At 34.7% G+C, this 21750-nt stretch overlaps 4 protein-coding genes across 7 annotated transcripts; 3 read left to right on the top strand and 1 right to left on the bottom strand.

The window, feature by feature from the left end:
* Positions 1-743: 743 nt before the first annotated feature.
* On the top strand, positions 744-4343 carry LOC143453268 (uncharacterized). Of its 3 annotated transcripts, XM_076954536.1 has the most exons (7): positions 744-963; positions 1725-1930; positions 2125-2255; positions 2466-2773; positions 2928-3127; positions 4091-4193; positions 4269-4343. In XM_076954536.1, exons 1-6 carry the CDS (start codon positions 791-793, stop codon positions 4189-4191), a joined length of 1119 nt encoding a protein of 372 aa, XP_076810651.1. In that variant the 5' UTR covers positions 744-790; the 3' UTR covers positions 4192-4193; positions 4269-4343. The 3 variants fall into 3 exon arrangements, with proteins under 3 accessions (XP_076810651.1, XP_076810650.1, XP_076810652.1); XM_076954535.1 differs by having other exon boundaries at positions 4091-4343; XM_076954537.1 differs by lacking the exon at positions 744-963 and adding an exon at positions 977-1600 and having other exon boundaries at positions 4091-4343.
* A 2127-nt stretch (positions 4344-6470) lies between these two features.
* LOC143452093 (sodium-dependent glucose transporter 1-like) lies at positions 6471-10047 on the top strand. Of its 2 annotated transcripts, none has more exons than XM_076952934.1 (8): positions 6471-6692; positions 6768-6859; positions 7912-8080; positions 8176-8292; positions 8957-9064; positions 9153-9294; positions 9548-9690; positions 9924-10024. In XM_076952934.1, the coding sequence occupies exons 1-7, from the start codon at positions 6677-6679 to the stop codon at positions 9684-9686; spliced, it is 783 nt and encodes a 260-aa protein (XP_076809049.1). In that variant the 5' UTR covers positions 6471-6676; the 3' UTR covers positions 9687-9690; positions 9924-10024. The 2 variants fall into 2 exon arrangements, with proteins under 2 accessions (XP_076809049.1, XP_076809048.1); XM_076952933.1 differs by having other exon boundaries at positions 6474-6692; positions 9921-10047.
* LOC143453034 (sodium-dependent glucose transporter 1A-like) lies at positions 9763-11593 on the top strand. The gene is made up of 6 exons (XM_076954185.1): positions 9763-9767; positions 9862-10084; positions 10203-10340; positions 10485-10614; positions 10786-10899; positions 11024-11593. The coding sequence occupies exons 1-6, from the start codon at positions 9763-9765 to the stop codon at positions 11140-11142; spliced, it is 729 nt and encodes a 242-aa protein (XP_076810300.1). The 3' UTR covers positions 11143-11593.
* Positions 11594-14077: 2484 nt separating this feature from the next.
* LOC143453138 (uncharacterized) lies at positions 14078-20686 on the bottom strand. Its single transcript, XM_076954301.1, has 11 exons — positions 20579-20686; positions 19524-19709; positions 19201-19326; positions 18701-18886; positions 18345-18470; positions 16440-16619; positions 16182-16316; positions 15817-16002; positions 15494-15616; positions 15146-15176; positions 14078-14851 (listed from the first exon to the last, which is right to left on the bottom strand). Exons 1-11 carry the CDS (start codon positions 20655-20657, stop codon positions 14845-14847), a joined length of 1365 nt encoding a protein of 454 aa, XP_076810416.1. The 5' UTR covers positions 20658-20686; the 3' UTR covers positions 14078-14844.
* Positions 20687-21750: the final 1064 nt, after the last annotated feature.

Raw genomic sequence — 21750 nt, 5'->3', positions numbered from 1 at the left:
TAAGCTAAGAAAAGCTTCAACAACAGCTATACGTATGGTTAATAATTAATGCAAGATATTGATTAGAAGCCTTCAGCCAAACTATTTAGAAGGACTCTGTAACAACCAACAATGCATAATACATGGAATTTCAAGTGTCGTGTGATGTCATTGCGTATTTGTAACAGACCACAACATAAATACGCGTCAGGATAATTTATCTACGGCTGTACAAGTGAGGTCAGATCTTTATTGATGAAGCATACAGAACAGAAGCACTAGCAAAAAAGATACAATCTTGTTTCTGCAATATTAAAGTTCATGATCACGTTGTGCAGGATTAAATGTTGGGCCAAACAAAAATGAGACAAAGTTAATATGACGTCGTTGGTAGTATTGATGTCATATAGCTCGAAATACACATAATAAGTGTGGGTATATGGAAGTTGCCCAAGCCGCAGGTTTGTGTTAACGTCAAAACAAAACAAAGAAGCAGAACTGAAATTCATAGTTCGACAAACTTGTATTGGGATCATTGTTCTGCGTCCTCACATTCACCAGACGAGAATTGTTGTTTGAAAGATGTCATTTCGTCTTTTATTTTCGGTCTTACATTGGGTTTGACATGAGTCTGCAGTCAATGCTTGCATTTACGTCAACTGTTAAAACAGCTTTGTGAAGAAACCATGGCACGTCAACTGTAAGATGTGTGATGTAATAGAGCAGCTATTTTTTGAATTCTTGCTAAAGTTATAGGTTAATGTTTCCTTTTTGCAGCTAAGGCATATATATACGGTATGAGTTTATAAGAATGGCGTTTATCAATCCAAATCATATAAAATTTACGCAAAACTCCATCAAAGCAAGTTTTAAAAACGGCGATGGATCCGTGAATGACCTCATTCAACAAATAGCAAGAAAGGCCACTGACGTTGAAGACATTAGCATGATCCGCGTTTATACAAAGAATGGGTTTTACTACAGGTAAGTGGGCTGATTGTTTTACTTTAGGTACGTTAGGACCAGGGTTGCTACGACTAAAGTCAGTAACTGACACTTTTTGCAAAGCCTTGACTTGACTTGATCTAAACGTTTCTTGTCGACAGAAAGGACCTTTTCACTTCCTCATAGTCAGGTAGTCCAGATAATAATTGACTTCACTTGACTCAAGTCTTATATGCCAAATGACTTGATTTGCTACTTGAGTATGATGATTTAGTTGAGTATGACGGTTCGAAGTGCAAAAGCCTACAAATGCTTTTATTAGGGCTATAAAAGTCATTATTTGGATATAGTTACAACAACAAAATCAACTTTAATTATTTTTCTCCTAAAGAAATATTGGTTGACAGTGTTATTTACATAGGTTTAAGTGCTAACTTATTTTGAAACGCAGCAAGATAATGGCGTTTCTGTAAACCTTTGCATTCACCCAGACTAATTTAAATGCTAATTACAGTACAGTATTAGAGTAAATACTCGTGTAACCTTGACTCTATCTTTACTCAGTTAAGCGTTTTCGTAGAGAATATGGGTTTAATGTGGCGTGAGTGATAAAAGTCTCCTTTACACGGGTTGTGCACTTTTGAAACAGCCCAAGTGGTTACCTACAAATTATCGAGTAAACAAAAATGAAATATTAAAAATATGAAACTATTTTATGAAAATACTATAAAGTACAGTAGGATTTTGGTTATTAAAGTCCACTACACATGCATCATATCAGTTTAGGACTCTTTCTGTAGCATTGACAACCGAAGACTGTATGTTTTTCGTGTGTTAAAACGCATGGGTTGCTTGGACACCATCGAAGTCAGAATGATTGACTACAATAATCACTTAATGTCGCGACGATACACAACGAAAAACGGGGGATGTCACGTGAACCTGAGGAATGTTGACGTCACATTCAAGCACTGCAATTGTGATTGCGGCCACATAGGCACAGAAGGTAACGCTGAATCAAATCAACAGAATCTTTAGCCAAATTTAAAATAGGAAAACTGGGCTACGAGAGGTGAACTCGTAGGGTGCTAACTATGTAGTAATGGAAAGAAAAACATGATATATAGAAATTGAAGTTACAAAACTTAAATTGATCAAAAATATAATCCAGTTCTTTCACCTTTATTTATTGAAAATCAGGTATAACAGATGTTGCGCAAAGCGGTGGTGCGCAGATCAACGAAATAACATACATGGGAGATATTTCAGACAGCGAAAGCGAAGACGAGAAGGACAGCGATGAGAAATCATATAGCAACCGCTCATGGAACGTTAGTTGTTTATTGAATAAGTCATTTAAAGGAGAAAAAAATTAGCATAAAAACAGAATAAACTATTTTCGATTTTTGAAGCGGTGTTGGACCTACATTGTATACTCAACATCGCTTGCTGCTTGGGTAAAAAGTTTCGAAATTTTTAGATAAACTTATGGTGATAAACTTATGGTTGTAATTTATCAAATTGCATTAAAATAAACTCAGAATGCAGGAATCTCAATACCTCGTACGTCACACGCATCGTCGACCAACAGTGGACGAAACGACGCAGCGGAAATTGGCATTCTCCTGGGAGCTGCAGCTCTGGCAATCGGAGGTGGAATTGCATCATATTTGTCACAATTCAAGGATCTTTCTCCAGGAGATATAAAATTTTCACAGAACACCATTTCCAGAAGGTTCCAAGACGGGGAAGATGTTAATCTTACAATCTTAAAAATAGCAGCAGGAAAGTTCACTGCTTCCGACATTGATCGCATTAATGTAGTGAAAAAACATGGAGCATACTGGAGGTATGAGCCAAGTCAAGTTTCTGTCAAGTTTATTAAAAAACAAATTGCTTACGTGCTATGTTTATATTTGTAATTGTCACACAAAAAAGTGTTTATATTTGAAGCGGCGATAACGTCGTAGGCTTCAAAATATAAACTCTTGTTAAAATTTTAGTCTAGATAACAGGAGGTTGTACGTTTTTCGTGTTTTGCAATTGATGGGAAAATTGCCAAGAATCAATGTGAAACTCTCTGATGAAAACTCGACCGACAGCAAAAAGTTTACCACTAATTGCGAGGGTTGTCATGTTGCAGTCAGAGGGATTACATACCCCCATTGCAGCTGCCCTGCTGGATGTCAAATAGAATTTCCGGGTAAGTGTCAAACAATGAAAATGTTGAGCCTGCATATACGTTATTGACAGGAAGAGACATTTGGTTAGGCACTGTCTTTTAACCCTATTCTAACTAGGCTTGGCTTCTCCCGCACACTGTCATAGCAAAACGTGGCGTACAGTTGCATTGTTTGCTGTAGAAACTTGAAATTTGGTGACTTTTCCTAAAAAATGTTCAGCTATCTGTCCATGTTTGTTTGATAAAGTTGGATTTTGTAATTTTTAAGATATTGCGATATTTTCATAATTTTCCTCTGCTTTGCTCTGCTCTCCGCATTGAAGCGTATTACTCATTTACGCACCAATAACTCGACTAACTATTCTCTTTCGTTCTCTTCTCGCGGTCAGCTGGTTTTCCGCACAGCGGGGACGCGGCATAACAAGAAGAATTTCTAGAAATGTGTCACTTTTAGAAATACTTAATTTACACTAAATTCACTTTCTTTAGTTTTACAATTATGATGTATACAGGAAGCCAGATGATTTTTCTACTAACCTGTCAAAATCCGATCAGTCTACGACGTATAGTTTTCTAGTAATTAACGATTGAAAATGTGTGTGCGGGGTCGGCCACACCTAGTTTTTTAGTAAACTCGCGAGCCTGGTTAGAATAGTGTTAAGACAGTACTTTAGTTTTGTTAGTTAATTATAAGATGTATAGGCCATGCACACCAGCACGAATCATACACAAGACAAGTAAATATCAGTACCATAACTGCTAACACTAATAACAGCAGTTAAAACTTATTAAATTGCAATTAGCATATAAAAAGAGATTTTGTCGGCATTCTGATTCAGTACATACTATGTTATGGAGAAAAGCTGGCAATGCAGACCAACGACCAAATTGTCAATAAGAATGTTATTGCTCAATGTTTTGCTACTTTAAAGTCTTTTTGTTATGAATATCCACTTAAATTGTTTTTTTTTTTTTTTGCTACAGCATGGTGGAATGCACAGAGACAAGAGATTAATTCGCATTTCCTCAGCGAGGAAGAAAGAGAAGCTCTCTTAGAAAAAAAAGAAGGCTGTGTGCTTCAGTGAATGTACATTTGAAGTTGAAATTAAATGTTCTAATTTGACATTTCGAATTTTAAACTAGTAAGCTAATACGTGTATAGGAAATCATTGACACAGCTCCAATTTCATCCGAAAAACTGAGAAATAGTGACTTTAAATTAAATGCATGCACACTAGCTATCATTTTTTAACTTTTAAGTACATAGTTGTTTAATATATGCTATAACTCTAAGCGTATGATAAAACTGAACTCTATCATCATCATGAGGCAAAGTGTCTACTAATTTGGATGAGCGGTACGACTTTAAAACACAGCATTACATATCAACAGCAAATTGTCCTTGAAATTAACCACTGCAGTGACGAACAGGCACAAAGTTATAGTAACACTAATAAACCACAATGCTATTGCCCCAGAAGGGACATTTGTGACAAAATGTAAATATTCGCCTCGGCAGTGCGCCTTATGTAGACAAAATATTTGACCTAGTTTAATAAACGGAACCGTTTATGAAACTATGCCACTGCTGCAAGATATATCGAACTTTTCGTCACTTCTAAACTATATAATATTAACACACAAACAAATAAACATATGTTCACGTGACTCATGCATCCCTACAATATATGTTACAAAATGCGTAAAGGGTCGTGATAACATTTTCTATTAATTTTTAAAATATCTCTCTCGTAACCGCTCGTTATACACTCAAGCTAACGAAAAGTTAATAGCAAAGAAACAGATGCAGTTAATAATTAACGTCAAACGTATACAAAAAGGCTTAGTTCAACTTTAAACATCACAAAGCAGTCTTCGACACCAGATAAGCTTCAAAACAATGTGATGGTATTAAAAGTGTACGTAGCATTGCAAATGTTGGTTGATTTGACCGTGAGTAATGTATTAGCATGGTGCGTTACACAATACGTCAATAGAATAATTGGGTTTATCAGAGTTCTGTATCATTCAGGAGAAGCCAGTGTTGAAGGAAATAAAATGTTTGTATAAAATATTTCAGCTGTCAAAGCTCTCAAAACTTCGTTTCAGCAACAGTGAAGTTTGTTGTGAAAGATAACGCTGCAAGTCTAGTGGTAACAAGAAATTGGCCAGAAGTCATTTGGCGTACATAGGGCAAAAGAGCAAACAACGTAATAGAACAAATAACAAAAGCCATCCATGTAAAACATATGTGTGTATGATTACATATGCGTACGAAAGTTAACAAAGTAAATATTGGAAAATATCCAATTCTCTTTTGTTCTCTTGCCGATTTTTTGTTGCTACGATGTTGAATGCTACGTGCAGGAGTCATTGCATAAGTTTTAAATAGAATTTAAAATGGTGACGTTTACCGTTGTCAATCCAGAGCAAATAAAGTTTTCACAGGACTCCATCAAGTCAGTTTTCAAGAATGGTAAATAACCTAATTGGAAAAATAGCATTAAAATTAATACATGTTAAAAGCATCAAGTTTTTGCAAGTTTGCAAACGAAATGGGAACTATTACAGGTATAGTAGATTTTACTTTACAAAAGATGGGCAAATAATAAAATATAAATCTACAGGGTTAAAGGTGGCAGCGTTGATATTTTAACTGGATACTTACACCACAACCATTTAATAAATACCGCTATATACAGGTAAAATAATATACCCCACTTGTATTATTTATCTAAGATAGTTCCATTATTACAACATCAATAAATAGTGTGGCAGCATTTTTCCAGCAAAGACAACCGAAGACTCTATGTTATTCGTGTACTTCACTTCACCGGTCACTTTAACACCATCAATGTCAAAGTGGTATCTAATAAAACTGTCACTGCGATTACCTCCGCGAGGATCCAGGTAATTTTAAATCACAACTACTTTATTCATTAATCAATTAATAAAGAAACATCATTTATTCAAAAAATAGTGTTATTGTTTTTTTTTCAACATAATATTAAAAGAACTATGGAAGCCACAAATACAAACGTAAAAATAGAAAAAATATTTTGCAACAAATTGAGTACAAACTCCAGCGCAAAATCGTAACCTGACCCAACTAAAACTTGACCTAAATCGGAAAAAATTGACTTTTACACAAAACGATTAACTTTATTGACCCTGAATATCTCTAATCAAAATCAATACATACCAATGCTTTGTCAGTGGGGAAAATTCGATTTATAACGTTGTGAATATACCAGGCCTATGCGCATAAGTAAGCTTATAATTCGGTTTTAAGCTTATTCTACAAAATATGTTTTCAGAAAGCTTGACATTTCAGACAGCGAGAGTAAGGACGAAAGTGACGTATTAATTACACAACGTCACCAATTAACATACGTTGGTTTCCTTTTCTTTTTCAAAGGGTAGTTTTATTTTGGCATTACTATAAACAGCAATCTGCCATAACCCATTGTTAACCTATATCTGTTACCTAAATCGACCATTGCTTGTAATCTATCAACCAATCAAATTGCATTTCTTACTGAAGGAGATGAGATTTACTGCTGACATATTATGACCAGCCACGAAGGTAAAGAAAGAAGCCAAACTTTAATTTTTTGGTTTATTAATTCCTACATTTAACATATCGCATTCATTTGTGTAGGTAAAGTCTGCAAAACTCGTGCGGGTACCCAGTCAGAAGCCAAATATTCTTATCTATTTCTTGCAGCCATATATTTGGTGCGAATCAGTCAGGTAAATTTTAATTAAAATTAATTTAATTAAAATACAACTTATTCACGATAGCTACATACGTATAACCTACTTTTTATCAAAACTTGCTTATATTAATAAAGTTCCAATTTATCCAGTGAAAGATTTTGGGTAAAACTGGGATAACTTTGTGTATGCTGAAAGTTAATTAACGTAATATAAACATTGTTTTGACAAAATGGGTTTGGTGACACTTAATCACGCGACGCTTAATCACCGACACATAATCACTAGGACATTTAATCACGCGACACTTAATCACGTGACACATAATCACTAGGACATTTAATCACGCGACATTTAATCACACATTTACAATGTTTATTTACATTTACAATTTACAGCAATGTTATGCATGGGAAATGTAAGCAACTGCACGAAGATAGACTAAAATCTCGATTGACAGATAACGGTCAACTGTGTTTTGCACGCGCAGTTTCAGTGCCTTGCACCGCATTGGAATAGAAGGTTGAGTACCAGCAATTCCTTGCAGAAACGTTGCACGTTGCATTTGAATGTCTTTTTCAATTCCCTCCAAAACAGACGCTCTGACACGGTTTCAAGTAGCATTGTATTTTACGGTGTAACGTTTTGATGGTACTTTGGTCAAGAGCTTCGGTGACAATAGAATAATGTCTTTATGAAGCCGGTGTTGATTTAAAGAAACATTATAGAGAAAGCCGGCGCAACGGAGTCAAAGACAATTGTCGGGGAGTTCTAAAAGAAAGACTAATATCCTTTGGCTTTAGGCCAACCTTAAAAGCAATCCACATCGCCATCCCCACAGAGAGATGCACACGAGCTTGAATTACTGAATTTTCCTCACGCTTTTCCGACATCCAAGTGATTATGTGTCGCGTGATTAAATCTCGCGTGATTAAGTATCCAAGTCACGTGATTAAATGTCCTAGTGATTATGTGTCGGTGATTAAGTGTCGCGTGATTAAGTGTCGCGTGATTAAGTGTCAGTACACCGACAAAATGACCTGTTTCGTATTGAATCAAAATCTTTCAAAAATATTTTGTTTTTAAAGGGTTTGTTCCTGTCAATATTGTCACCGACTCTTCTGTTTCTTGCTGATAATGTGGACAGCGAAGTGGCTTCCGTATCTCCAATGTTTACCGGGAAATCACTCGGTTTTATGTTTGGGTCATTTGCTGTTGGATACAGTTTAAGACATCATCGTCCTATGTTAACTCTAGGTAAGGCTGCATTGATCAAACATTAGCTCTTTCATAGGCGTTCTAGTGGACAATTTCTAAGTACTACTTGTAGCTTAATGTAAATTTTACCAAAGGAATTGCCGATTTTCTTTGCGGAGCTTTCATGTTCTTCATACCATTGGTGAAGTCAATCTGGTGGTTGTACGCCCTTGTCACTCTGTGTGGTTTAGTGTACGGATACATTGATGCTGGTATTGTAACTGCTCTGTTTTCGCTGGTTTTCTTAAATAGGTTTACTATAGTGCAGTACATTGTATTCTTTACATATAGAGAATTTTGGTCCCAAATAGAGAAGTTTTGTTTTTTGCTTTGATAATATATACAGTATATATTACAATTTACTATTTACTTAATACATTTAGCTATTTACTTATGAAGAACTATTCTTTTTGAAAGAAGTGCTTCGTTTTTCCTAGCTATACTCTACGTGTGACACGTCATGAGACCTATGAATCACTACAAAAATTAAGTGAAGTTTAGAATGATTGTTAGCTGCAACAAAATGCAGGAAAGGTTATTACGCAAAATTACTTTGTCAATAACACATAAAGCATTTGTTTCACAACGGAAACACTCTATATTGTTTGTTTCCTTTTGTATAGTTTTTTTCATGAAAAAAAAATTGATTTCAATTGCTCAAATATTTATGAGATATAGAAGTAAACACTCGTTCCCAATGTTCCTTAATTCCATATTTTTTCAATTGTTGTAACCGAAATAGAATAAAAAATGTGTTGTTGCAGAAAAAGATGTAATATATAAATAAAATATATTTAAAAAAAAGGATTTAAGAACCTTAAATTCACAAATACCTGTCCTTGTAAGAAATGCAGCACATTAATTTCAATTTTGCAGCTGGGCAAGGTCTGCTGTTAAATATTTGGGGAGAGGAAAGATCTCGAAGTCTTATACAAGGATATCATTTTGCTTTTACTATTGGTGCCTTTATTGCTCCTATGATAGGTAAGTCCTTTTTTCGGCAAAAATAGTGGAAAATGAAAATTTTAACTGAAAACAGTCCGAATAATGATAGTTTTTGTGCAAAATTCAGCCAAGCCCTTCCTGGAAATGGCAAGTTTCATTAAAGATGCCGATGCCAAATGCCCCAAAACCGTTTCGTTTTCATCGCATTTGGAGTCCACGACATCCAGAAGCAATACATCAACTGAAGAGTTTCAATACAACAGCACTCTGTAAATAACATTATTTGTTAAATAAACTTGTATATGGTATAACCAAATGTATAGTTGATTATTTAATCTATATTTATGGTTGAAGACAAAATCTGACAGTCTGAAATTAGCTTGTAGAATAACCTGCATTACAGCAGATATCTTTAATGAAGTTATATTTTGTGTAGAATATTTTGCGCAAAATTAAAAGTGCTACTACTACTACTTTTGTTTGAAGTCAAACAGTAACCTCTCACTCAATTTGCTTTTTAAGGACGTCAGTGTCAATTGACACCGGTCTAAATCCTACTGTCTACGTTTATTTCCTTTTTGGAACCTTTGCAGTGATTGTTTCCATATTTCTTTTTGTATTGGCTGCTTTGAATGCCACGAAGAAATTAAAGCAACTTTGAAGAAGTATAAATTTGAAAGTCAAAGAAAATCGTCTCTTAAAACTAGAGTTTCCAGAATTTAATGTTTGAGATAACTATGTCGTAATTATAGTTTTGTTTTATAAAAGTGCATACGTATATTTTGCTTTTTTAAAAGTAATTATAATTAATTATAGTAATTTATATTTGCATTAAGTTGCTTACCTATTATCACTGTGTCTTACGTATGTGTTTTCAATCCAATTATATGCTTAGAAGAAACACTTACATTAACCGAAGAAAGACCCGAAGAACCTGTCAGAAACATCTTTGGTCTTCTCGCTTTAATCACTTTATTTTACTTCTTCCTGATTGGCGGCGAGCATCCCTACATAGCGCACATTTTCGCAATATCCGTCTGCTCCAAGCTTCATTTCTCGGTATGCACGGTGGCTAAGTCCATTTAATGTGGAACTTCAAGGTCACAAAAGTAGAAAGTTGTTGGGAAAACATGGCTATATAGCAAATATAGTGGTATATGCTATTCCGTAACTGCAGGTTTCCGATGCCAGTATAAACAACTCCGTGTTCTGGGGTGGATACGGTCTTGGTCGTTTGGTTGCTGTACCTCTTGCAAATTACGTTAAACCTGGAAAAGTCATTATGATGTTTTTGACCGGGACCGTTTTGACCTTGGTAGGTAATGTATTAATTGCAATATAGCTTCTTACAATGTCGATTCACAAAAATTACAAAAAGAAATATTCACTGTAATATGTATAATGATATTATCATTTGTCTGTATTTATTACAACGTCGTTATCTGTTGCACGTGGCCAGGCAATAATGGCCATCTTTGGAGAGTGGGTGCCAACAATTTGGTGGGTTACAACTTTCCTGTATGGGTTCTGTTCGTCCCCTCTTTACCCGGCTATGGTATCCTGGATTTCTCAACTGGCTAATATATCAGGTGCGGTGAACAATTTCAAATTAGCTTTAGAGTAAGTTTGGTCTTTTCTGTTCAATAAATTGTACATGTCCCTTTAACATATATCCGCAGTGTCCTTTTAACAGTATATATGTAATGGGTGTGCATGATGTGTGAAATCTTTGTGCAGGACACGTTTATATTTTGTCGCAGGAAAATACATCTTTATAGTAAACCTAGGAAACAGCATCGGTTCAATGAGCATGGTACCTGTAGGAGCCGTGATTTTCCAAAATAAACCGTTTGATTTGGTGTATTTTAGCTTGGGTAAGTTGTCAAGTCATTCTGAGATCATCTGCTAAAACATGATATTGATTTGTGTATGCTTAGACTTACTAAATAAAGATAAAGCGTATTTATATGTCATCAATTTTTGTAAATCTGTATGTAGGTATGGCAATAACGATGTCAATAGTGTTTGCGGTTATGATTGTTTATGGGAAACGATACAAGAAAAAGATTGCATATTCCAAGAACGAAATTGAATTGTCTCAACTTAATTCAGAATAAGAATAATTAGCAGTCTCAAAATAAAAAATGATTAGAGTTATTTCAGTGGGAGAGTTTGAAGTTTCTAGCCTTTTTTTCAGTAAAGCAAGTTTGTTACAAAATTTTATGATTTATCATTATTATTATATGCACATTTATATTCCGTTTCAGTTTAAATCTATAAAATGATACAAGTTACAAGCTTATTACATACAATGCAGAAATGGCATCATGCTTAGTGCTTTCACGTTTTTGTGTCAATAAAAGCTTGCATGTCGTGATATATTTATCTGGATGTCTTGTCACCAATAAAGCACACGTTTGATATTGAATCATTTTGATTATATTGATTCTTCGTTGATTAAACACATTGTCATAATCTATCAAAAGACTAAAGCGGTCTAATGCATTATTCAATAGACTGGGTTTCTTAGAAATATAAATTTAAGACGTGTTTAAACGCAAAAATAAAGTTGTGTGAGCAAAACGAGTTCTGAAATTTACTGCTTTAGACTAAAGAAAAATTTAATAAACGTGAACGCTTTCACATAGAAAACGGATATACGTCCACACTCATAGATGAAACAGGAAATTGCATCTATGTAAGGAATACCAGTAAATTTAGTAAATACATGCACAAAGTGGAAACAGTCAGAAGCCAACAACTTTCTTTCTTTGAACCTAATGCACTGAATTTATACGCTAAACAAGAAAATAATATACTTATCACGGGTTAACTATGTTTACTGAAAACGTACAGTATTGTATATTATAAATACAATACATTAACAAAATACATATTTCAACTTATCTTGAATAATATAGTGCTGCTCTTAATACTGGTATACTTTTCTTTAACAAAAATCTAGTTAGTTTGTAAATAGCCAACAAGACACGATTCAATAGTGTGTAAATGGAGAACGCAATAAAAGCTAAAAGGAATTTATTATTTCAAAGTTAGAGTAAACGTTACGCTGGACTTGTTTCATCTTTTGCGATCACTTTTCTTTAAATGAATGTTGTTGAAATGAAAGTCATGGATCTTCGCCAATTACCATGAGACAAGCTTTGAACGGAATTTTTTAGAACGTCGTAGTAGGAATTTTGGCCATCAACAAAACGAATACCAACATTTCCACCAGCTGCGTCTATAACAAGGATGGTTTTGACGTTTTCTTTCTCAAACAGACTTGTTAAATTTCAGGTAGGCATTACACTAAGCCTATTCCTTTTAGAATTGGTGTTTTCATTTTTAATAAACTGTGCTGTATTTCTTAAGCAACACTGTAATGAAAAACATAAACGTGTAAAATCTTAAAATCAAACTGTTTTACCTGTAATCAACCCGTCGTGGATCGCTGCTCGACAAATCGACAAATCGTCGGTGTAAATGACATCACCCCAAACATTCCCCACAGAATTTCTGCAAAACGGTGGACAGTTGACCAGATAAAAATGATAGTTTCCATGACCAAATGGTTGATTGTATCCTCTTGTTTGGCAAGTCAAATTTTCCGCTTCTATATACGATGAAATATAGCTTTGAAATTAAAGCTCTTTATTGATGTGTTGTACCACACGCCGTTATTGAATTATTCATTCGATTAGACCGTGTTTTTTCTATCTTATCTCCAGTGGCGACTAAGAATTGTGTTGACGAGAACCAACAACTTTGAAAGATAGCTCCTAGCTCTAATATTTTTGCTTTTAGCTGCCCAGCCCAATCACTTCAAGCTTTAACACCTCAAAGAACGCTTAATAATGTTTTGAAAGAAAATATCTTCCTATGCTTGTATACGTAAAAGACCATAGCTTCCAATTTATCTTGGGTAATTTTGAAACGCCGTGTACAACCATTATTATTTATTGAATAACCAAAACAGCAAAAACGATTTTGAAACGCAGTATAACCGCCTATTTCATGTTTTTCTGTAGATTATAGCTGATGAATTGCATAAAAAGAAATACGACAAATCATAAAAAGTTAAACTCTAAAAAAGCTTGATGGCCCAAAAGAGTTGAGCTTTTATCAGTCATGCTGAATAATAAATGTAACCATATTTTTCGTTGTGCTGTAATCTTGCCAGTTTGAAATTAAACAATTGATATAATTTACAAGCTGTTTATCGTTGAGAACACATACCAAAGTGTTTAATTTAAGTTTTAGGCCGGGAAGTGCAGCAGCTGAGAAACAGAAGGACGAACAAACAAAGAAACAGATAGAAAAAAATTAAATAACTAAAATTATCCTGTTAAAATAACTTTAAGCTACACACAGTTTGCTTGCTTACACGTTGCAGTAACACTTACCAAAACCTAAAAAAGAAACAGTTAATCTTACATAAGGAAAGTGATAATCCAGTTGTGTAAGAAGGCGAACACCAATGAAATAAACAAAATAGATTATCAAAATCCCGTCAGTCATATCTGTTGTCTACTACCTGATCTTTAAAGATGTTTCTTAGCTGGATTTAAATCGAATCTTTTCGTGGCCTTTTATTACCTACAGTTCGGTAATACACTTGACCTGGAGCAGATTAAAAACCTTTTGGAATTTTTACCCTAGCAAACCGTAAAGATGGCCAGAACCGATGAGAGCTATCAATTCAATTACGTTGTTTACTGAGTGAAGTGAAAATATCTTTTTTGTTTCTTTTCAACTTTAACTTTCTTCTGTTTCCAGACTTAGTAACTTTAGAGGATTGGGTACTAAAATCTCAGTAATCAGTACTAAATCAGTATAAAACATTTATGAACTAGTGCTCAATTTAAAACTCGAGCGGTGTAATATGTAATGAACTATGAATGGATATGAATGTAATGAACGCGAACTATGTAATATCAATGGTGCTTTGTCCATTTCACATGGATATGAACGTTGCTCTATAATGCTGTTGGACAGATTCCCCGAGCAGAGCAGTAGTCTTTGGTTTAGGCCCTTCCTGGGGCATATTAAGGATTACGAACTTGGAAAGATTTTAAATGGCGAACAATTAAAGATGAAAACAATGTTAATTTTCTAACAAAAAGTAAAACTTCTTTAAAAAACGTATAAAATGTACTCTCCTGCGCAGCCATGAAGTTAAATTCAGATTTCGTTCCTCAAAGGCTAAACAATAGTTGAAACCATTTTGGCGATTTTCCTGTTTTTGTTGTATGATACTCTACATAGCTATATAGATACTCTGGACAGATACGATAAAGATAGAGTTCGCGTAAAACGTAATTTAAATAATCCGATGTTGATCCTGCATTTGACACTTGCTGCTGACTTAAAATAACTTTTGGCCTTTACAAACCCTTTCCCCAAAAAAAGACCAAGGCAAGAAAAGCGTATTTTTACTTAGAAGCAAATCTCACAGCATAATTATGCAAGTACGCTTTCTCGTAAATAGAAAACTCCTAGACATTCAGTTAATCGTTTGGACAGTCTTGTATCGTATAAAATGATATTTGCTAAACATCGTTTTATTTTCTCTTGGTTTTATTCTTCTTAATAGTATAAAGCTTCTCAAAAGTATTATGCGGCCTAAATTAGTAATAAAGTCACGATACAAAATTTCAAAACTACTTTCAAAGACCTAGATTATATATGTTACAATTTACAAACATGTTACATTAATCATAGTCCATTTATATGACATAACTTCTTTATAATTAATTGTGGATTATACTCCTTTTAAGAATACAGGCGATGTGTAATGTAGAATTATTGACATCTCTTCATCCAGGGATCACGTCAATTGACCGTGAACAAATTCACCGGCGACAATTGGTCGTGGTTAACTGACCGGCAACAAATTGGCCGGCGACGCAAATCAACCGCTACGCATTTATTTTTATTTTTTACGCAAATTAGCATTGTTGTTTATTCAAATTATATGATTTAAGTGATAATATGATTTAAGGTCAGTTGGTTCTAGGTAAATTTACGTCACGGTCAGTTGTTCCCTGGTCAGTTGTCCCCGGTGAGTTTGTTCGCGGTCAATTTCCCACGGTTAATTGTCGTGGAACCCTTCATCCAATATGTGGAGGCAGAGTAGCTAAATGATAAGCTGAAAAATAAATAAAAAGTTTGATTTTTTACATGATTTCTTACATATGATTTCATGATTTTTATAATTTATTCGATGAACTAACTCTTAAATTATTTTTCATTTGTATCAGTTATTTTTTAAGTAGCTTTTTCTTGGTAAAACCCATAAACATAACGAAAGTTTTCCAAGACAGAAATAAATAAATTATTCCAAAAGTCTAGAAATAAATATAAGTATTAAAAAAATAATAACTATAACAATAGATAAAACTATAAAACAAAAAAATAAATAAATACAAAACAAAAATAAAATTTTTCTCAAATAAGTGGACTCACGTGGAATGAAAGCTATGGAATTTGCAAAAGCTCCTTGAGCGGTGCTTTGCACAGAATTTCTCAGCACACTGGCGTAGGAGTTTTGACCTTTGTATTTGTAGAATCTCACCCTTCCGCCTGAATCTGTAAAGATGGATTTAGATGTAATTTATTGCTGCTTAGTTATTATTGTTAATTGCTCATTAGTCGGTGAAGATATTTTGGAACAAAGGGTAACATATTTTTAGTTTAAGATTTGCGTTTTTATCATTTTATTATACACTTATGCTAAGAAGGAAACTAAACTTTCACAATCTAAAAACTATTTTTAAATCAAGGTTTACCGGTGACTTTTCCGTCATGAATCGCAGCACGACAAATGGACGAATTTTCAGTGTATACAATATTACCCCAAACGATTCCAGAAGAGCCAACGCAAGATGAAGGACAAAATACATCAAACATGGTTTCGCTTGATTTAGCGAAGGACGAGTCTCTCGCTTTGGTGTTACACGTCACGTCCGGTGTGGCTGAAGATTATGTATTTATTAAGTTCACTCCCTATATAGTAAAAGTATCCTTTGCTATGAAATGCATATATACAAACTCATGTTTGATAACCAAAACAAAATGTGTTTATTTTTATGTGACAAAACAAAAAATGTACGTTTCCTGCAGGTAATTTGATCATACAAATACAGCATGTTACTTCTGATTGATGAGTTGAATGCAAATGAACCAGCGTAAGGCCCATGTGGTGAAGAGGGAATATATTCGCTGGTGTGTTCAGGATAATAATGTTGCCCGGGATACTTGTAAACACGCACAAACCCACCTTCGGCGGCTGCAAGAAAGTGGAAATAAAAAAAAAGTAAACTCACAAACTGTTCATATATTTACAAAATAAACCTGAAGAGATAACACGCATTAAGTGTACAAAGTGGTCGACGGCATGCATTCGACTTACGGTTTATTTGAGAGTTGTGTACCGCGGAGCGACAGACTGACGAGGACTGTGTATAAACGATGTCACCCCATACCGGGGAAAAGTCATTCTGACAATTCACTGGACAACGAACAACGTACTCGGTGAGGCCGGCAAACAAAGAGTCCTGGCCAGTTATTTCGCATGTTGCAGTGAAGATTTCTGTGAGGATTTTGATGCATTTTGATGAGAAGAAAAGGTGTCGATGCACCAATGATAAAAATCACACCGTCTTGCATCGCCAAGTAACCTACAGTTGTGTTTTAGTTTACACACCTGTGACACTGACGAACACCAAGTTCTGAGGAGTCAAATTATATCGGAGTTATAATAAAAAAACAACGGCGATTTGTCACGTGCCACCGCCTTAGGTGTGTTACAAATTGAAACTGAGAAACTGGCTGAAGCAATGTGAGCCGTACGTAATAAACACTTATTGATAATTTTTGTCGAGATAAGCTTGGTAAGTTAGGTCTGTGTAAAAAAGATTGTTTAAGAAATCTCTTTAAATTTCAAAACAATGGTGTTTGGCTGTACCGCTTGTATGCTTGGCAACCTTATCCATAAAAGTAAAGTGTTTTATATTTAAATATGCCTATATCCTTTATGTTTTGTCGGCATTCACTAAAACTGTACAGTAGATATTAGGGTACTACGACACCTTATCGAAAGACACTTTATCGAAAGACACTTTATCGAACGACACCTGATCGAAACGACAGCTGATCGAAAGACACTTTATCGAACGACAGTTAATCGAGCCGACAGTTGATCGAACGACACTTTATCGAAACGACAGCTGATCGAACGACACTTTATCGAACCGACAGTTAATCAAAACGACAGTTGATCGAACGACACTTTATCGAACCGACAGTTCAAGCAAGATTTTTGCGTGTTTCTCAAACATTGAAACAATGAGCCATTGTGATGTGCGGTCTTTGTAATGGTGTGCATTAATGAATTGTGATGTATATATCATAAAGTTGACGATTTATATTTTATATCTATATTTTATATTTGTATCATAAAGTGTTCGATTTCGCATGGCGGCCGGCCCGCCCACATATTAATAAGATATCACAAGAATACGCACGAGAATTACTAAGTACGAGAGTAACCTAGAAACCTATGCGTCGTAGACTGATGAGATTATTACAGGTTAGTAGAAACATCATCTGGCTTCCTGTATACATCATAATTGTAAAACTAAAGAAAGTGAATTTAGTGTAAATTAGGTATTTCTAAAAGTGACACATTTTTATAAATTCTTCTTGTTACGCCGCGCCCCCGCTGTGAAAAGAGAACGAAAAAGAATAGTTAGTCAAGTTATTGGTGCGTAAATGAGTAATACGTTTCAATGCGGAGAGAGAGCAAAATTATATAAATATCACAATATCTCAAAAATTACAAAATCCAACTTTATCAAACAAACATGGACAGATAGCTGAACATCACAATGACCCATTGTTTCAATGTTTGAGAAACACGCAAAAATCTTGCTTGAACTGTCGGTTCGATAAAGTGTCGTTCGATCAACTGTCGTTTTGATTAACTGTCGGTTCGATAAAGTGTCGTTTGATCAACTTTCGGTTCGATAAAGTGTCGTTCGATCAACTGTCGTTTCGATCAGGTGTCGTTTCGATCAGGTGTCGTTCGATTAAGTGTCTTTCGATAAAGTGTCGTTCGATTAAGTGTCGTTCGATAAAGTGTCTTTCGATAAGGTGTCGCGTCACGAGATATTAGTCACCTGAAACTGCAGCTAAACGAAGGCAAAGAAAAACCCATAAACATTATGCATATTCCGACAACGAGGCAAACATATATACAATATTTTAAAACCACACGTTTCATTTTATGTCCTCACTCTTCTTAACACAATCATACTTGAAGAAAAAGTCATGGATCTTCGCCATGGTCCGTAAGAAAAACTCCGTATAGAATTTTTCAGGACACCGTTGTATGCGCTTTGACCATCAGCAAAGCGGAAACTAACCTGTCCACCAGCTGAATCTACAAGGAACATTTTGGCGGTTACTTTCACAAATAAATTGATCAACTTTGTTGAAAAAGTAGTAAAAACATAATCGAAGGTAATTATGTGTACGACTTGTGGCCAATTGAAATAACCATTTCTCACCACGCTAATGGTTTTATTTTGCCAAGCTGTAAGCCGTATTTATTTTTTAGGCTTAAATACAATAGATAAATGACTGTAAAAGTCTAAATTTAAACCATTTCACCAGTAATTTTTCTGTCGTGGATCGCTGCACGGCAAATCGAAGAATCGTCAGTGTATATGACGTCACCCCAAACATTCCCCACAGAATGGCTGCAAGATGATGGACAGTTGACCAGAAACAAAGCATAGTTCAAATCGGCGAATGGTTGATCGTATCCTCTTGTTTGGCAAGTCACGTCTACAGCGTCTGCATGATCAGAAAGAAGCCAAATAGGTCTAAGATTTCAAAAAAAGATCTAGTTTTCCTGGTTAAAAAGAAGCAGTCTAACCAGCAACTAATGTATTTATATTTGATAACATTCAGTGAAATATTGATAACTACTTAGTTATGGTAAATGAGTTCATAAAGTGACTTTAACTCAATTCTGTTAACGTAGAACTGCCAATTCAAAACCAAGAGTTTACATTTGATATACCAAGAGTTTATTTATAATTTAAAATAATGGCGTTGACGATTAAAGGGATTAGATAAAGACGAATTGTGAAATTAACGTCACATACCAGGAGTAAACTTTATAGATTTTTGCCAAGAACCATAGGAAGATGATTGTACAGAATTTCTTAGCACTCCACGGTAAGAGTTTTGTCCATCTGTGAAGAAGAAACGTACCTTACCTCCTGTTGACTCTGAAAAGAAAGTTTAAATTTTGAGTTTACAATTTGAAATATCCATTTCGCAATTTCACTATATACAAATATATTTTATATATGTACATGTCTTTAACAATGGGTATGAATATACGTAACAAACGTTCATACGTAAATGCAAATCGTTTTAACTGAAATATTGACGTTAACAGAGCTATAACAGCAACTCATTTAACCTGTAATGATCCCGTCGTGGATCGCTGCTCGACAAATCGACGAATCGTCAGTGTATATGACGTCACCCCAAACATTTCCCACAGAATTGCTACAAGATGCTGGACAGTTAACTTCAAAGCTAACCGCGCTGGACTGTCCGAAAGGTGGGTCGATGCCTCTGGTTTGACAAGTTACCTCCGTTATATCTACAGTAAATACAGTGTAAGATTAATTAGCTCTGCTATAGGATGTTATATTGTCTACTATCTATATTCTATTAATTATTATGCTTATACATGGTACCGCTATAGGTCATTTAATTGAAAACATTTTAATGTGTCGTTGAAAGACCCAGTTCGTTTTTATGTATGTTTATGAAACTTGACAGCTATATTGTTGAAACAACGGAAATTGTAACTCTGATATTTTTTGCACTGTAAACTCCCAATGCTTGTGGCTAAATCTCAGCTGCACTTTACAAAGCTTATTTCCAAAATTCGTTTAAGCAATATAGGCTAAACATAAGTACTGTATTTGAACAATCAGAATAAAAAGAAAAGGGTGGAGAGAATATTTTCTATTATTTTCAGTTACATCCTATTCTGTGTTACACAGTCTCTCCATTCATTCTATAAAAACGTTAAATTTAATTTAACATTCTTTCAACGATACGAAATGAATAAAATGATACAAAAACGCTTTTCTAATCACGCCTACAAAGTCAAACTTAGTTTGCCCACGGCGAATTCTTTACGTCACAAGCAAACATAAACTCGCGTAGCGATTTTGAAATTATAAAACAACTTGGTGCAAACGTTCATGCATAAAGCACTTTCATCACGACACGGCATTTTTGATTTGATCCAATCCAGTTTCTCTTTTATAATGCATTAATTACTATTTGTAAAATGAAATAATTACACTATTTGTAATAACAACCAGGGGTAATTCACGAATCTGTCAACTACTATATTTTGGAATAAGGTATGGATATAATTCGTGTTTCCTGCTTGTTTTTGTATATATTTCGTACTAGCTGTCATTTTAAAATTAATTTTTTTACTGCACGACTTACCTTGGCAATTTGATAATCCAATGCTAATTATTAATGGATAAACAAGCAGTAAAGTTAGGTATTTGACAAAATAACACATTTTATAGATACTAAATAGCTGGAAATAGTTTCCTTTGAACAAAAAGAAACCACTGAAATGTTGTCTTTGTAATTTTCTTCTTCCTGTCATAACTTTAACTCAACCAACAATCGTTACTTTAATTAAAAGAACTGAACAAGAAATGGTCTTCCTGAGATACTTATAACGTCCTAAAACTCTCGTCGATTCTATGAGTTTCCAACACCAGTAATAGCTCAATGTATAATAGGTAAATGTTTTAAACTGTAAGCAGAGACTTAAAGCGCGACCTCACCTTTTTCTTGATCATGCGTTTTGTTTATGTGTTCCCTGGCAGAGTAAATACCGGCATCAGCAATTGGTCACAGCACGCCTTCCGGGCGTTTTGTTGATAAGAAATTTCAAAAAAAATTCTCAACTTTTTGCGCAAAGTTGTGCTGTTGGAAACACGACTTTAACACAGGTCTATGCTCGAATGCATTAATCACTCCAAACCGTCGCCAATTGTCTGTATTTATCAAACGCTTTTGTACAGAATTCTTCGTATTTTTCTTATTCTTCGTATATCAGTCATGCTGCTCGCAATGCCTGGCCAGACTATGTTAATGGATTACTGAAAATAAACTGATAAACAGTCATCTAGATTCTAGATATTAATAAAATAACTTGAATTAAACACTTGGCATTTTGTAAGGCTGTTTGTTATGAGAACTTAAACTTAATTGTATGGAATCCAATTCAAGGAATTAAAACAGGGTTATCACAACTAACCATTACATGGGGAAGGATCATAAAGTATCATTGAGCGCACAGTTACGCTAGGGCAGTGGTTCCCAACCGCGGCTCCAATGTAGCTTTCTTAATGCGGCTCTCAATGACCCCTGAAAATACCCAAAAAAAAAAAAAATCTATTTGTAATAATTAGGGCGATTATTTTTTGACTTGTCAAAAAAAGTCAAAAATTGGTCTAAATTTATAGCGTTAGGTCAAAATTGTTTACAAATTTTTCATTTTACTTCTTAAAGTTACACCTTGTAGCCTACTTTATACTGTTGTGAATGGTACATCGTCTACTTATTGTGAATCATAAACCGCCTCCTGAATCCTAAACCAC

This window comes from Clavelina lepadiformis, chromosome 4 (assembly GCF_947623445.1).
Source record: "Clavelina lepadiformis chromosome 4, kaClaLepa1.1, whole genome shotgun sequence".
Lineage (NCBI taxonomy): Eukaryota > Metazoa > Chordata > Ascidiacea > Aplousobranchia > Clavelinidae > Clavelina > Clavelina lepadiformis.
This window is presented reverse-complemented; position numbering and strand designations above follow the sequence as displayed.

Bases quoted from the DNA above. Each gene is read 5' to 3' on its own strand.
- LOC143452093 (XM_076952933.1), top strand. The intron at 9,065-9,152 runs GTAAGTCCTTTT...TGCAAAATTCAG, and splicing joins CTTTATTGCTCCTATGATAG to CCAAGCCCTTCCTGGAAATG. The intron at 9,295-9,547 runs GTAAATAACATT...TTGCTTTTTAAG, and splicing joins TTTCAATACAACAGCACTCT to GACGTCAGTGTCAATTGACA.
- LOC143453268 (XM_076954536.1), top strand. From the start codon at position 791: ATGGCGTTTATCAATCCAAATCATATAAAATTTACGCAAAACTCCATC. The intron at 964-1,724 runs GTAAGTGGGCTG...CTCTTTCTGTAG, and splicing joins AAGAATGGGTTTTACTACAG to CATTGACAACCGAAGACTGT. The intron at 3,128-4,090 runs GTAAGTGTCAAA...TTTTTGCTACAG, and splicing joins ATGTCAAATAGAATTTCCGG to CATGGTGGAATGCACAGAGA.
- LOC143453034 (XM_076954185.1), top strand. The intron at 10,085-10,202 runs GTATGCACGGTG...CCGTAACTGCAG, and splicing joins GCTCCAAGCTTCATTTCTCG to GTTTCCGATGCCAGTATAAA. The intron at 10,341-10,484 runs GTAGGTAATGTA...GCACGTGGCCAG, and splicing joins CCGGGACCGTTTTGACCTTG to GCAATAATGGCCATCTTTGG.
- LOC143453138 (XM_076954301.1), bottom strand. From the start codon at position 20,657: ATGTGTTATTTTGTCAAATACCTAACTTTACTGCTTGTTTATCCATTA. The intron at 19,327-19,523 runs GTTAAATGAGTT...CTTTCTTTTCAG, and splicing joins CCACGACGGGATCATTACAG to AGTCAACAGGAGGTAAGGTA. The intron at 15,177-15,493 runs GTGAGTCCACTT...TTTATTTTTCAG, and splicing joins TTCCATAGCTTTCATTCCAC to CTTATCATTTAGCTACTCTG.